The following is a 15926-nucleotide window of genomic DNA, read 5'->3' as shown; positions in this document are numbered from 1 at the left end:
GTTGTTTCCTTTGGTTTTGAGACGTTCGACCTTCTATTCGATGTTGATTTGATAAACCTCTGGTATTATCGAACGGTTTTCTTTTTTTTTTTTTGGGAAGATTGTGAGTTCATGATTGCTCTTTCCATCGCAAGGTTTCGTGACAAGAGCTGTTGACAAAAAAAACTTATCAAAAAAAGGTCGTTTATAATCTTGTTATTAATCCATCAACATTTGGCTCCGATATCAAAGTATTTTTCGACCAGCCTTTCAAAAGTCGTCACTCTGTTCACAATTTTACACATTTACTTACAACTTCGGTGTCTTTTCATAGCTACCCGTTCCAGCTGATGATTGGCATTTGGCACAACATTTTTTTCACTTGATTATTAAGAAACAGCACGGGCAAATGTCAAACAATAACAATAAACAACACGCAGAAAGCACAGCTTGCTTCGCTGTCGTACAAGGAATGCGCTCACAACATCAACATTCATGCAGCCGGATCGTTTTCTACTGCTCCTTGGTTTTCCGTTCCGATTGCTTTTCGGAGTTTAACCTAGCGTACCATGTGGCCAAAACATGTTGCCGGAATATAGCCCGAATCAAAGAAATGTATTTGTTTGTAAACAATTACCAGAGCGTTCGTTTGCGATGACTGCTGCGAATAACACTGAAATAAAATTCATAGAGAAGTCGTGCATGCACTTGATGCTCTACGGATCAACATATGAAATAAATGCAATATTTTCCGAGTGACCACCTCGTGAATGCAATTGAAGGGATGCTCGAAAACGATGAATCAATCGGTAAGCGTTTCGTACGTCCGTAATTGAGAGATGGTTCTTCGTCTTTTATAATGTAAGAACTTTTAGTCTTATCGATACTGAAAAACGTTTAAAGATCTTAAAGCAAATTATAAAACAATAAACTAGATTTTTTGGTTGTCGTTACCCAGCACAAGAAACACATTTATGCAGATAAAACGCACCCCAACCTACAAAATAACAATAATTTGTTTTATTGGAATAAGTTACACCAAAAGTAATCACAGCGCCAAAACTAAACCCCACTGGAAAGTATCACCGGTTCCGCTTCGACCTCCTTAATCTTGACGCTGACGTCATCCGTCGTAGACGGTTTCGCTGCTTCCGTCGTAACGTTACCAGCTGTGGTTGCCGACTCGGTCACCGCTGTTACGATGACCACTGGGACGCTCTTGGTTGTGGGAGCCGCCGTCGTCGTTGTCGTCGTACTAGAACTCGAAGTAGTTGTGGTCACTTGCTCCGTAGTTATAGCCGTAGTTCCGCTGACGATCGTCGACGGGATCGACTTGAGCGTGTTGTTGCTGCTAGTCGTCGCCAGAGCTAGATCAACCTTGACCAGGTCGACTTCTTCGGTGGCGTTGTTGAACAGCGTGGTCGCTTGTTCCGTGATCAGTTGGTGATTGCTAGGGTGGAAGGCGATTCCCTGGAGTAGGGACAGATTTAGTGGTTCGACCTCGGCCTGTACGCTGCCGTCCGCCGATTGGTAGTGCTCGGTGGAGTTCGCTTTGTGGTGGGATATCAAGGAACCGGCCAGGTTTCCGAGCGAGTGCTCGAAGAACGACTCAATGTTGAAGATGGTGGTGTTGATCGGGTTGTTCGGGATGGGACCGCCACGAATCAGCGCCAGGAGCGAAATCTACAAATAAAAGGGAGAAATTAGATCAAGGACTAGGAATTTCACACATGTAACGCTTACCAACAGACAAAATCGAAACATGTTGAAGTTCAAAAAGCTGAGCACGCCAAAAGCAGAACAACACGGGATCGCTGATGGCCACGTACTGGCCAGACACGGAGTCCGCGGCCGTCTATTTGACCAACTCGGGCTAGGTGTTAACCAAATCACGGTTCGATCATGCTGATCACTGTTTGAACGGGGAATTATCGACTCCGTCGCAGATTCGAACTCGGTGACGATCGGCGAAAACTTTCCGATCAAATTGGATCGCCATCTTTTTGAGGAGCTAGGATTTTTTTTATCAAAAAAGTTTCGGCGATATACAGACTCCGATCGCAGCTTGTTGTTTACGGTGAACCAACGTTACGAGTCATTAATTATCGCGAGGGTTTCTGGCTGATTTCTCAGGAACGTGTGAATCGTTGGGATGCATTCCAGATCTTGACTTCGATATAACAGATCATTCGATTGAACTGGTTTTGCTGGCGAATACGTCATTGTTCCAATATGACAATTAGCATCTCAGCATTGGGGGATTTTGCCAAAAACCAAAAAAATTCACACAGCTTAAACATCTTCATAACTTGTAATTTCAATTCCATTTTCTCTTAAATTAAAATTTCTCTCAATAAATTTTGAATACCATTCTTGTACTTGAGATATTCTCTTTTTTATAATTTCTTTTCTTTGTCAAGCAGCAGAGAAACTCTCACAAAAGTTGGAAGTATGATAATGATTATTTAATGGAGAGAATATTTCAAACTAAAAACTAACTGAATGAATATTATATTATATCATGTCCTTGTCATTCAATGACTCAACGATCTCAATGTTATCAATGAAGATTCCACAGCCCTTCTACCCCAAAACCAATATACCTTTCTTTCCAACCCTCAAGTGTCATCTCGCGTGTCACTTGTTTGTCTCATTTTCAAGCCCATTCTTCAGCGATTAGTTCTGACTCAAAATCATCACCTACCACAGCCAACCGAGCTCGGAACTTGCCAACATTTCGCATATATCGTCGATCCGTCGTTGGAACCCTCGTGCTAACCATCTTGCCAAATAATATATAAAGCGAACGGTCGCGATTTGCCACGTCGCAGTCCATCGTACCCACCCGGACCAACCAGAACCTCAACCCAACTCAAGTGTGATTTTTCTGTGTGACCAGTTCAAATCTCAAGCAAGAAGTGTCGAAGAGAATGTCCTCAACGGTTGGTGTGGTGCTAGCTGCTGTCCTGTGTGCGTTTTGTCTGCGATTGTTGCACGGAGTTCCGGTTCCGGTACTGGATGACGAAGCTGCTGCTGCCGAGGATGGAGTGCATCCGCTGAATACACTGTTTCATCCGGACATTGGGGACGGGTTCGAGACGGACGAGTCGCTGTCGAGCAACAGCACCAACGGAACGCACAAAGATCTGTAAGTGAAGTGCTGTGGAATTTCATGATTGGAAGAACTCTTGTTGAATAACAATGCGGTTCAGCTGAATAGTGAGTAAAGTTTCTAAAATAATTTATCAGTTACATTTCTCAATCTTTTAATTGATTTAAACAAGTTACTGTCTGATTTAATGTAAAGCCGTAGGAAATGTATTTCAGAATGTATGCCAATTAGGGGCAACTAAGTATTTTTCATAATAGTTCAAAAGTTTAATAACAAAAAGTAGATTAACAGAAAACCAAACCAAACCACATTTTGAATGCATTTTGTTCCTGCTTGGTTTTGAATTTGAGTATCTTGAGTAAAAAGTTTCATTTTGTTTCTATATATTTTTCAATATCTTTTAATTTTCAGTTATGGCTTAGATTTTATTATCAAGTGCATAGAGTGATGTCAATTTGTAAAAATAATTTGTATTGAATAAGTTTTTGACTTAGAAATTGTTTACAAAAATTGTTGATATGACTATTTTATTCGGAATTATCCAGAAAACAAGTTCTCTTTTTTCAAAATGTCTAAGAATATTGAATTGACCATTGTTACACCCCCAACTGCATGGTACAAACCTATGCTATGCTATGCTACGAGTAGTTATCTCGGTTTTCCCAAATCGACTTTTCTTTGTATTTTTGGATTTGGATGAAGCTTCATCTTTGTATGGTCTATGTCAAAAGAAGTAATTTAGATTTTTTTATACATGTCTCCATACAAAATGAATATGTAAAAGTATTTTGAGAACGAATTTCCTGATTGATTGTTCGGTAACTGGGCTGAGAACGTAGCCCAGTCACCGAATGATGCTCGCCAACTGGGCTGAACAAAAAATAACGAGGGGATAACCGATGCATAATATTTTGAAAATAAAATATTAAATAAATTTAACTCACATTTACTATTTATATTTCTCTAATTTTGGCTTGAAATTACTTTTTTTCAAAATTATTGAACATGCTTTTGTATCCAGTAACTTCTCAGTTATTTCAGTTTGTTTAGGTTTTTTGACGTTTGTCTGATTTTTAACTGGGCTACGGCTCACTTATCGAGCGCCCAGTTAAAAAGCATCCCAGTTTAACAACGCCCAGTTCCCGAACAACTACTGTATAACCAACATAACCATTTTTATCGATTCGAATTCTTTGTGAAGTTGTATCTCCGAAATTTATTGTCTCAAAGAGAAAATTTAAGGAAATTTTCTGAGCGTTTCAAAAATATTTTTTACGGGGTGTATTTTGTTCAGAAAGTATTTAAAAACGTCAAAAATGTCAAAATTCCCGAAAATTTTATTAATCTAAAAATGACTTGAAATTCAAGATGTTGCACTTCATGAAAATTAAGAAAAGTACTTTTCGATTTCCAATTTAATTTTTAAATTATGTGTGATGAGTCACCCAAAACCCTTTTTACGAAAATGGACCGACGTTTTCTTCCCCATCCGATAGAAGGCACAGCACATGCATTATGACTTAAAAGATTTCTTTTTGAGTCCCTAAAACAAACAAAAAAAAACGAAAATTTTACAAGTTAAGATATGTTTTACAGTGTAACTATTTTTGCTACAACTTCGCCGAAGACACCAAACCGATCAGAAAAACTCATTTCAAGATGCAGATTTTCATATGATTCTAGGAAAGATTGAAGCAAAATTTTAAACAAGTATTAGGCTTAGTTTTCCATTTTTTACAAAAACTATCACAAAAAGCATTGTTTTTTATGGTTCTGTCAAAAAATTAATTTCGCGCCGTTAGGCACGATGCAATACTGAAGTATTTTTTTGAATTTTGTTTGTTCACATCAATTTTTAAGTTTTTTATTTTTTGTTTTTGTTTTCGTAAAAGACATTTTTTTTGATTAATAAATGATGAAGTATTCGAACATTTTTCGCAATTCGCAATTTTTTTCAGTGTAAGAACGGGCCTTGACCGATCTTATGCACCAGGTTCCCGACGAACACGCACTGCCCTTACACCTACATCTCACCCTTGCTCTGAGTCAGTACGAGCAGCACGCTAGAACACGCTTTGAGTGTTCGTGCCAGGCATGCACACCTTCTTTTCCGGTTACGCATTTTAACTCGGCCGGGGGTGGTACATTACGTAGGGTTTGATGTAAGTATAAGCGCCTAACCATTTAAAGTGTGCCTATCAACTTTCATTAAAGTAAAAACTGTTTTATTTTTAGTTTGAATTCAAAAACTTATTGTTATTTACTGTGTATTGTTTTCTCCTGAAATCTTCCCTATTGTTGAGTCTGTTCATCTGTTGCTATTTCTTTTGTCGCGGTGTTTTGTAACAATTTTTGGTCCTAAGCATGTTATAAAAGTTTACCAAAAATACAATAGTAATATTTGTGTTAATCCTTTAACCATTCCATAAATTGAGTAAGGGCTCAAACCTCACTAGTTTGAAAAAAGGGTGAAGATTGAAAACAATAGACAGTAAAAGAGAATTTATTCTATAAAAATCAAGTATCAATAGTAAGAGAATGATGAGCGTATTTTGAAGAATAAAAATGAGAAGCTAGATGTATTAGATGTAAAATTAGACAATAGTTAATAAATAGAGATACAAAACAAGCTTAGATTATAGTAATGATAATTTATAGGACAGATAAAGAATTATTCAAATAAATAAATTCGCAATAAAATCAAAAAAGATTAGGCGAATGATAAATAGACTTGATATTACTAGTACATTAAGGAAAAGTTTATTTTTAAGGAAAAAAACAGTTACAGCAGTATCAATTGATAGAAAAGAGTGGAAAAGCTTTGAGAGATAAGAGAATCAAAAGTTAGTCAAAATAAAATCAAATGTTGGATATTAAATAGAAGAATCAGTGACGAATTGGGAATCAGAAGAGCAAAATAAAAATAGGAGATAGGTGGTAGCTGAGAATGAAGAGAAGAGAAACCCCGTTGTGCGATGTTTCAGGTACATCCACAGCAGTTGACTCAACATACTGCGAATCAAAACAATACCGTCTACAATCACAAATTACTTCCCTTTCCCACATTGTCGCGCCCCTTTCCTTTAGCCGTCTCGTCTCTGACCCGCGGTGGTCAAAGGTTTACGATCCGTTTCCACAGGCCACCAGCTAGGTCATCATGAAAACCAAGCCAACGTGGAGGTAAGAAAATAGGACACTCGCAAGGAACCAGAGCTATACTGTTCTGATCAAGATAATTCGGATGATCTAACAGAACTACGGATGTAGTTAGTTACGCTCCTTCCAGGATGTTCCTTACGTGGACGTCAACCGAAGAGCACGCAACAAGGTCAGTGCCATTGCATGCTCTTAGGTATCAACCCTTGGCCTGCATGAAGTATTCGAACATTTTTCACAATAAATAATCAAATTCAACATGTTTTTGGGAGCCGTCAGATTATGAATTCCAAATGTACAAGAAACATTATTGGTTAATGTTTCTAATTATAGAATATCTAGAATTTCAATCTAAAGTCGATCAAACTCTCTTCCAGATACGTCATCAAGGCCGTTGTATACGAGATCGGTATCCTAGTGGACGAACCGGACAACGACACGCTCGAAGTTGGTGACGAACCCATTTCGTAAGTATCCAACTATGACTCAACCATCATCTCTCGACTCAACTTCCGCCTAACTAACACAATCTCCTATTCCCAGTGAACAACAAGTGGACCTCACGTTTTTCACCCACAACGCCAACAAAACTCACATCAACCTCGGGGACATCCCCCTCCCGGTGGCCACCAGCGTGCACGGCCAGGTGCTAACCGGAATCGCTCCGGTGCACATCGGTGCCGTGTCCAACCTGCAGGACGTGCTGGCAACGCTCCCCATTACGGGAACGATCGTCAACATTACGCAAACCAACTCCTCGTACATCGAGCTCTCGAAGCAGAACATCAGCGACCTGCACGATTCGGCCAACATCATAAGCGTGGCCGATCTGGCCAAGCTGCCCATCGAGTCCGCGAACCAGCCGCTGATACCGACGTCGCTGGACCAAACCATCGCCGGGCTGGCGGCGTCTTCCGGAACCACGGACTAGGAGGGTGACGCGCGCGCGTTTGCTAGGCTAATTAGAGGTTAAGTGTGATGCTGTGAGCGGGTTGTGATTTTTTCGCGTTTTGTGTGAAAAATATACCAGCGTGAATATCGTGTTTCCTTTTTTTTTTTTTTTTGCTAGATCAGATCTTGTTTTGCACCGAATCGATGATGACGGCCAAGGTTTGCACGCTCACAAGTGCTAAGTGAAGGCGACTTTCGGGGACGTTCTCAAGTTTCGCGCCACAAACAACGTTTGCTCCTTGCTCATCATTATGGGCTCTTTATTTAGACTATAAAGTATTTTTCTTCACTTTTGTGTTGCTTTCTTTAATAATAATGCTTCCCACATTTTGTCACTCATTCACTCCCAGTTTAGCTTTTCCTTTTCGCTGCTTTCTTCCTCTCTCGTGCAACTTGATGAGGTTAGTGTACTGCCTTAAATTCTGTGAACCTTAACGTAATTTTATTATTTTATACTTTTTTTTCCCTTTTCATCATGTACCATTTAATACAATAAGATGTTTTTGTTGTTGTTGCTGCTGCTGCTGCTGTTACTGCTAGATCTCTATCAGAAAAAAAAATCGTTTAACTTAAGTATACTCACTACGCTTAGTCGTTACTGCGTTTTATTTAATTACTCCTTAAACAGTAGTTTAATTGTGTTTGCTTTTTGTCGAAAAAAATAAATCAAATAAGTTACGCAATTTCAAAAATATACAAAATATTGAAAGTTTTTTTTTAAGAAGTCGCACGCGCACGTTTTCCATTATAGTGTGCCACTTCCAATCATAGTGATAATTATTCCGTCGTATTGTGGTAATGTTTTCAGTTTGTCCACTGCTGCTGGGTTAGGGACCTGTGGTTCACCTTCCCCTAGCACGAACAAACTCCTCCTTTAAATTTAGATTTACAAGGATTACAAGCGCCAAAACTGTGTTTCTATCAATCTTCTTTATAAATATTTACTGCTCTTATCCAGTAACTGTACCTTTACGCAGCGCTGAATGTATTCACACGGGTTTTTGCTTCTCAAACAAATAAAAAAAAGGGATAATTCTTTACAAAAATCAATTGGAAATTTGCTGTTTTCTAGCAAAGGGATGGAATAGTTGGGAGAGGTGCTCGTAACATGCAAGATTGTGGAGGTTTAAAATACAAACTTTTCTTTTGTGTGCACATCGGTTGCAAAAATGAAGCAGTTGACAAATGTTCAGCAGAGCTGCCACACCAGTAGGAACTTGTAATTTGATAAGAAATTTATTTGCAGAGTCGTCGGTTGGAAGTTTGTAAAACATACGGAAAATGTTTGAGTGTGGCGTCGGGTGTTAAAAAGACGGTGTGAATCAAAATCTCTCAAGCTTGATGCTTTATTTCCAATTTGTCTTAAGAATGTAGATTTCTTCTTCTATTTGCTTAGTTACTGCGCGCGCTTTGTTCACATGATACATCCGATTATAAAGTGGTAATTGGTATGATTTAAAAAAAAACTGCCTAGTGAAACGGTACTATCGGAAGCGATGTTCAATCTGGAACGAGGAAGGATAGAGAAAGGAAAGATTTGAAAAACAACTTGCGATTTACTGTGGAAAATTTAGGGGACCTTTAGACTTTCCGAGGAGGCAGTAATAACATCAATTTCTAGAGTTTTTTAAAGCTATGGAATTCCCTATGTTTATGTTTATAGGACCTTATCTAACAAAACTCTAGATATTAGCATTGTTATTACGAAGCTCGGATCTACTGTAAAAAAACAGAGACAAGTCATATAAAAATGTGCTGAAAATAACACGATAATAACAAGTTTAAATATTTTGATAACAATTAAATAACATAAATATTTATCAAGTGTTATTGCATTATCAAAATTGTTTATTTTAAAGGTTATTTCCAGTACATTTTCCTGTTATAACTTCCGTTTTGTTAAGTTTTGTTATTGATATGTTCTTCCCGCCTGTGGCTAAAACTAGGATAGAATGGTTTCTCAATCACGAAGTACGAATCGAGTACTATAGGTCCAAAATTTAGAATGCATTAATGTTTAACATTTCTATTGTATGTGCTACTTGGCAACTTTAGATATGTTGGGCTCCGTACTATGATCATTTAAATTTGACTGAATCAATAACCCAATGCTGGCAACTGCTTCTTAACCAAATTCGTACACTTTCCGTCATTTTGCTTTGTTGGTGGTGGCGTCCTACATCAGGGACGTGGTCGAGAGAGCCAGACTGACTTTGTTTGAACTCATAATCTCTATTTGGTCAAACTGTAGTCAACGTTCCATTAGATTCTAGCGTAAATTTTCATGTGAACCGATCTGATATGGGTTTCCTTCGCAAAGATATTGAAATGAAAATTTACTCTAGAATTATCGTTTGTCAACGCTTCTATGAAACATTGTGGAGCTTGAGTCAAATTTCAACAGTCCTTCTAGACTGCATGACTCCTTTTGGCTTTTATGACAACGAACCTTGTCCTAAGGGCTCTAGCTTCGGTGTCAATTGTTACGGAATTCTCTTCTTGCGACGTACGTTTTACGTATCTAGGGCTCAGTCGCCCTTGCTGCTTGTCGACATTCGTAGAAATTGGGTAAATTGAATCTCCTCACTGTTTGCGTTGGATTTCCTTAATCGTTGCCAGGCTAGTTTGGATGCGGATTTTTGTATTCTGCTTGATAAAGTCCAAGTGTAGTCAAATTTTAACAGAACTTCTAGACTGCATGATTTTTTTTGACATTGTCCTTAAAGCTCTATTTCGGTGTCAATCCCAATCTTCGCTAAGCGAAAGCATTACGTTACGCGCTTCCCTTATTGGGACGTACGATTCAAGTACCTAGGGCTGGCTCAGCTATGCATTTGAGGAGAGCACCAAATGAATTTTCCGATTGCCTTCAGCTTGAAAGTCATGAGTCGAGTTTGATTGCATCCGTATCAGATCTTGGGCTGCTTAGTTTGTTCGATTTGATTTGATCGTTGCCTGGCAAAACTAATGTTTGAGAAGCGAAGGCATTACGTTACGGACTTCTCTTTTTCGAACGTGCGATTCAAGTATCTAGGGCTAAGCATATTTAGCTGCCTGTCAACATTTGTAGAGATTGTGCCATCGGGAAGTTCAGTCAGAAGTCGTGATTCATTGTATCCATAGCAGATCTCGGGCTACTCAGTTTGTTCGTTGTTTGACATGGATTTCCCTGTTCGTTGCTAGAACGATGATAATCGGTGGTATCCAAATGTTCACGAAGCTAAAGCATTATGTTACGGACTTCTCTTTTGCGGACGTGCGATTCAAGTATCTAGGGCTAAGCATATGTAGCTGCCTGTCGATATTTATAGAGATTGTGCCATTTGAACCTCCCGATTGCATTCACTTTGAAAGTCAGAAGTCGAGATTCATTGTATCCATAGAAGATCTCGGGCTACTTAGTTTGTTCGTTGTTTGATGTGGGTTTCCCTGTTCGTTGCCAGAACGATAAAAATTGATATGGGATTCAATTATCTAGGACTTAGCCGCTGTTGCCGTCTGTCGACATTTGTAGAGATTGTGCCATTGCCGATTGCCTTCACTTGGAAAGTCATAAATCGAGATCCATTGTATCCATATAAGATTTTGGGCTACTTAGTTTGTTCGTTATTTGATGTGGATTTCCTTATTCATTGCTGGCGTCGTTGCCGGTTCTATGCTCTATGCACTTGTTTTGTTCTAAGATCTTTAAGGTTTGTTTTGGTTTGATTCCAAGTATTGTGGCCAAGTATTGTGGTGCCATCTTTCCTCACATTACTTCATCGACATCCATTGTAATCATTCACATTTTAGGATGAATCGCATTAACAAGTATTCGATTCGTAAGTCCGTGATGGGGAAACGTTACCTGAAAAAAAGCCAAAAACAAATTCAAACTCAATTCCACCTTCTCACTCACCAATGACATGGCTCTCGATCTCGATCGGTTTGCCCCGGCTTCCGCCGCCCGCCGTCGGCTGCGGGATGATCGTGATCTCGTCGTTGATCTTGAGCGGCTTCAGCAGCGAATCCCCACCGGCACCCGCTCGCGTCGGCGTCCCGGAGCTCCCACCCGCCTGACCACCGGCGGCGCCGCCCGGTTTCTTGTTGTCCAGCGCCTTCTTGGCGACGGTGCTGTGCGCCGAGTACACGTGGCTCTCAAACTGCTTGTACATGCCGAACGTGGCCGTACACACGGTACACTTGTACGACAGGTGGGCCGGCTTCAGCGTCATGTTGTGGTCGCGGGACACGTGGTTCAGCAGCTTCCATTGGTATACCTTAAGGGAGGGAGAGATAGAGGGTGAGCTTGAATGTTTTTAGACGATTATAATAGTAAGGGGATCTTACCCGTCCACAAACCGGACAACGTCCGGCATCCTTGCCCTTGTTGGCGGCCTCCTGCATGGAGCTCGTCACCAGACCGTGCGAACCGAGCAGATGCCGCTCCAGGCCCTGATCCGTGAAGAAGCGGTACTGACACTTTTGACAGTTGAGTGGCGGCCGGTTGTAGATCATCTTCGGGTGAATCTGCAATCAAGGTTAGACGTTAAAACTTATGTTCTGAACACTGACAAACGCGATCCTATACCTTGACTTTGTGTATCCACTGCATGTGGTTGCGCAGCTGGTCCAGATCCTTGATGTACCCGTCGCAGATTTCGCACACCACGAAGGCGGTCTTGCCGCCGGACGGGCTCTGGCCCGGCTTGACCGCGGACGTGCCGGCTGCCTGCAGCTTCGACAGCGCACCCGCCACGGCCATGTTGGTGGCGGCGTTCGCCGACTGGCGGGGCAGGGGCGTGATGGAGATGCTGGGCGTCTGGCTCGGCTTGACCTGGCTCTTCATGCCCATCGAGTTCTGCGCGAGGTTAAAACAACGAAAAATGTGTTAGTTTGGTGGTTGGGAGTTATGGGTTACGAGCTACCACAAATCACCAGTTCTCGCTTGGAGACCTTCGCCAGTAAGTTCAAAACTGAAAACAAGAGAGTTCTACCAACTAAAGAGAAACCAACCTGAATCGTCACCGATGCGTTAGAGTTTGATAGGAGAGATCGTCCAGCGGCCTGGGCCTTAATAGTAGAGTGCAGAGTTTACGTAAGGTGGTGCAAAAAAAAAAATAACAAAGAAAGAAAATAAAGGTAAATAAAATAAGGTTCTGTACAGAAGGAGGGTAGTTAGTGTTCACCAAAAATAAAATCCTTGTTAAATGTTTTGCATGTCCGTGTGTTCGTCTCAGAAGATTAGCGCAAACCAAACACCGTTATGGAACCGTTTCGTAGAGTGTAATGCAACCAACACAAGCGAACCAAAATAAATACGAAGGAATTTACCGGCAAGAACTTGTTAGCGGCAGCGGCGATCGCCGCTGCAGAGAGCTGGAAGTTATTGGGTATTACCATTCCGGGCGACATGGACGTTCGGAGGGCGCCGGCGTTGACGCCGGCCCGCAGCACCGAGGCCGAGTTGAGTGCGTTGACGGGCTGAGGTCGACCCCCGCGAGCCCGTATGGCCGCGGCCTGGGCCGCCGCCGTGAGGTTGTTCATGTTGAGCGGGTTGATGTTCGGGGACGTCTGGACTCGCTGGTTCGCCATCACCATGTTCTTCTGCTGCTGGGCGGTCATTGCCTGCGAGGAAGGGGGGGAGCGATTATATTTTGAGTTGAATTTTCAACCCGGGGGGGATCTTACCTGATAGGCGGTGGCCGTTCCGACGAGGCCGTGCTTCGGCTTGATGCGCGGGATCTTCGCCGGCGGCTCCCAGTCCATGGGCGGGGTCAGATTCGTTTCGGGTTTAAACTTTTTGATGCAGGCCACGGCGTGTCGCGCCAGCTTGGACTTGCCGTTGTCCTCGAACGGGCAGTTTGGACAGGCGTGGTACATCGGGGCCTTCTCCAGCCGACCCTTGATGTTGTGCATCGCCTCCATGTGGAACAGAATGTCGTGCGGTGGCCGCGTCTCGTACGAGCAGTAGTTGCACTTGTACACGTAGTTCCGCATGTGGGGCGTCTCGTAGTGGTGGGCCATCGCCAGCACCGATTCCGACTTGAACGGGCAGTACTCGCAGCGTTTGATCTCGAACTTGAACGGACGGTTGTTTTCCTTGCTCAACTCGAGGTTCTTCATCAGCGAGTTGATGGCCATCTGCGTGCTGGCGGAAGGTTTGCCCTCGCGGTCACGTTTCCTCTTTTGCTGCCGCAGCAGGTCCGTCTGGACAAACTCCTGCACCAGGTTCACGCCGATGTTCATGAAGAACTTACCGAGCGGGTTCTCGAAGTAGTTCTCCGACTTTTTCGGATCGGTCTGCGCCACGTTGCTACCCGCCGAGGTACTGCTGGCGCTGGTCAGATCATCCTTCGACGATGGCCTGATGATGTGCTCCTTGATCATCTCAATGTCCGACTTGCTCTCCTTAATCAGGACCTTTGTCTTGCCTTCCTCATCCGAGGCTTCATCGTCCGTGGAAGTGTCCATCTCGTCCCACTCGTCATCACTGTTCACCGGAGGTTTCCGCTTGGATTTCTTCTTCTTGGCCTCAGGTTCCGACTCGACTTCGGTGGCCGACGCCGAGGACTTCTTGCTTTCCGCCGTCGATTCCTGGCTATTATCGTCGTCCTTGTCTTCGGCCTCCTCCAGCTTCTTTCGAATCTCGCGGATTTTCGCTTCCAGCTCGGTGACGATGTCGCGCAAGTTCTCCGGAGGGGGCTTCTCGTAGATGTACGGCACGATGAAGGACGGCGCCTCCAGCACGAACATGTCGTCTGTCAGAGCCGGCAACAACGGAGCCAACGCGGGTGGATTTGCCTTCGTGAGGTTGGCCGCGGCAGCAACCGGATTCAGCACGCTGCGGCCTCCGCCCGGAGAACTGTACGAGTTGTTCGGGGACATGCCTGTCGCCAGTGACGAGTACGAAGAGTTTGCAGACTTTGGCGTTCCCGGAGTGGCGGCCGTAATGGTCGTGTTTCCCACACGGCTGATCAGCGTGTTCGTGTCGATGATTACCAGGCCATCTTTGGTTTGCTGGTTGCTGGCCAGCAGTGACTTCTGCGGCGTCTGCCCCAGCTGACCCTTGAACGAGTTCTGCTGCAGAGTCGGATTGATCGACAGTCGTGGCCGCTTTGCCGCCAGGTTCAGCGGATCGTCGATAATCTCTTCGATGTCATCGTCATCGTCGATCGTCGAAATGTCCGACGGAAGGATACTTTTCCTTACCCGCGAGCTTCTCCGCGGAGAAATATCCTCCGCCGGAGCCTTCTTCCCACTGGCCACGCTGCTACCGTTCGTATCTCCATCTTCGTCATCAATTACCACACAATCCTCTTCCTTATCGCTGAGAATTGTCACGTCCTCACAGTCCCCATTTTGCCGCTTGGTACTGGCCGGCGTCGTCGCGTCCCCTCCGTTAGACTTGCTGGACATGGAATTTCCATCCAAACTCTCCGAAGCCGCGCTCGACTTCTTCCGGGCTGGCCGCTCTCCACCGTCCTCCTCGTCGTCCTCCTCTTCATTCTCCGAGTCCGAGTTAATACTGACTGGCTTGTCGCTGTCGTCATCGATCACCTCGTTGTCCGTCTTCTCCGTCGTGCTGTGCCCATTCGTGGACGCATCCACGTCCATCGGTTCCGTCGCACCCTTCGACTTGGAATCCTCTTCCTCGTCCTCCCCACCACCTCCCAACGGATCACTACCCCCCCTCCCCCGTTCTTACCCCCCTCTACTCCATTCTTCCCCTTCCCCTCCGTCTCATCCACCTCCATCGACTCTACCGTGTCCTGGTTCTCACTGCCTGGCGCCGGTCTACTCTCCTCCGTCTCCTCCCCGCCGTCATCCTGCGAAGTCTCGTCCTCCGTTGGCCCGTTACTGCTGACCGGCCGCGAAGTCTGTGAATTCTCGTCCGCCTCACTCTCACTGACTTTTGGGGCAGGATCGTCGGTGGCGGCCACCTTTGTGCTCACATCCTCTTCCTCCACGGTTTTGGCCGGCACTACATCAGCAACCGTTCCGTTCAGCTCGCCGCCATTCGCTTTGACGATCTCGGGCTGTTCTGGCTGATCGTGCTGCTCGTTGGTGGCGGTCGCGGCGGCCGCTCCGACCTCACCCATGTCCTCGACGGACGACGCCACGGTGACGACGCTCGGACGGGTGACGCTCGGTTTGCAGAGGGGAGGTGGGCGCGAGCGCTTTCGAGGGAGGTTGGATTTCTTGGTTCCTGGGTCTGTCCGGTGTGGTTGGTGGAAGAGTTACTGCGAACAAAAAAAAAGTATCATTTGGCAAGTACTTTATTTTTCAATTAATCCTTGAGTATGGTTCAGGGCAAAAGAAACGTGAATTTTGCGTATTATGGGCAAATCATTCTCTTGCAGGTGTACATTTTATTTAACAAATTTGTCCCGAAAATATGTAAAATCAGACATTCATTTTTAACCCTCTCCCGCCCATGGTTACTCCAGAGCACCAAAACTTTGAACTCAAATATCTCGGAACTGACACAACTTTTCATGGTGCTTTAAGTTGCAGGTGTTCATGTAGAATGTATACTAACATCTCCCCAAATTTCATCAAATTTGGTTAAGCACAAGCAAAATTACAGTGTGAAATGTAAACAAAAATGGGCCAATTTTAGGGAAATAAATAAGACCTGTTTTCGAAAGCCCGTAAAAATTAACAAACACAAAATTTTATGAAACAAAAAATGTTTTGCTATCATTTGAACCTTGGACAAGAACCTCTATGAATAACATTGTGAGTT

At 43.7% G+C, this 15926-nt stretch overlaps 3 protein-coding genes across 3 annotated transcripts in view; 1 reads left to right on the top strand and 2 right to left on the bottom strand.

The window, feature by feature from the left end:
* Positions 1-977: 977 nt before the first annotated feature.
* On the bottom strand, positions 978-1822 carry LOC6046569 (cell wall integrity and stress response component 3). The gene is made up of 2 exons (XM_001863711.2): positions 1723-1822; positions 978-1662 (listed from the first exon to the last, which is right to left on the bottom strand). Exons 1-2 carry the CDS (start codon positions 1741-1743, stop codon positions 1042-1044), a joined length of 642 nt encoding a protein of 213 aa, XP_001863746.2. The 5' UTR covers positions 1744-1822; the 3' UTR covers positions 978-1041.
* Positions 1823-2776: 954 nt separating this feature from the next.
* On the top strand, positions 2777-7290 carry LOC6046568. The gene is made up of 3 exons (XM_001863710.2): positions 2777-3127; positions 6625-6714; positions 6791-7290. Exons 1-3 carry the CDS (start codon positions 2910-2912, stop codon positions 7176-7178), a joined length of 696 nt encoding a protein of 231 aa, XP_001863745.2. The 5' UTR covers positions 2777-2909; the 3' UTR covers positions 7179-7290.
* A 143-nt stretch (positions 7291-7433) lies between these two features.
* LOC6046567 (MOG interacting and ectopic P-granules protein 1) overlaps positions 7434-15926 on the bottom strand; it is a 31396-nt gene continuing 22903 nt past the window's right edge. The window contains 8 exon segments of the mRNA XM_038262856.1: positions 7434-8703; positions 11097-11457; positions 11528-11707; positions 11769-12038; positions 12194-12250; positions 12512-12805; positions 12869-14877; positions 14880-15420. Coding sequence (XP_038118784.1) covers positions 8699-8703; positions 11097-11457; positions 11528-11707; positions 11769-12038; positions 12194-12250; positions 12512-12805; positions 12869-14877; positions 14880-15279 — 3576 coding nt within the window. The 5' untranslated portion in view covers positions 15280-15420 and the 3' untranslated portion in view covers positions 7434-8698.

The sequence above is a fragment of the Culex quinquefasciatus genome, chromosome 3 (genome assembly GCF_015732765.1).
Source record: "Culex quinquefasciatus strain JHB chromosome 3, VPISU_Cqui_1.0_pri_paternal, whole genome shotgun sequence".
Classification (NCBI taxonomy): domain Eukaryota; kingdom Metazoa; phylum Arthropoda; class Insecta; order Diptera; family Culicidae; genus Culex; species Culex quinquefasciatus.
Note: the sequence above shows the minus strand (reverse complement) of the source record. Positions and strands in the feature narration are given on the sequence as shown.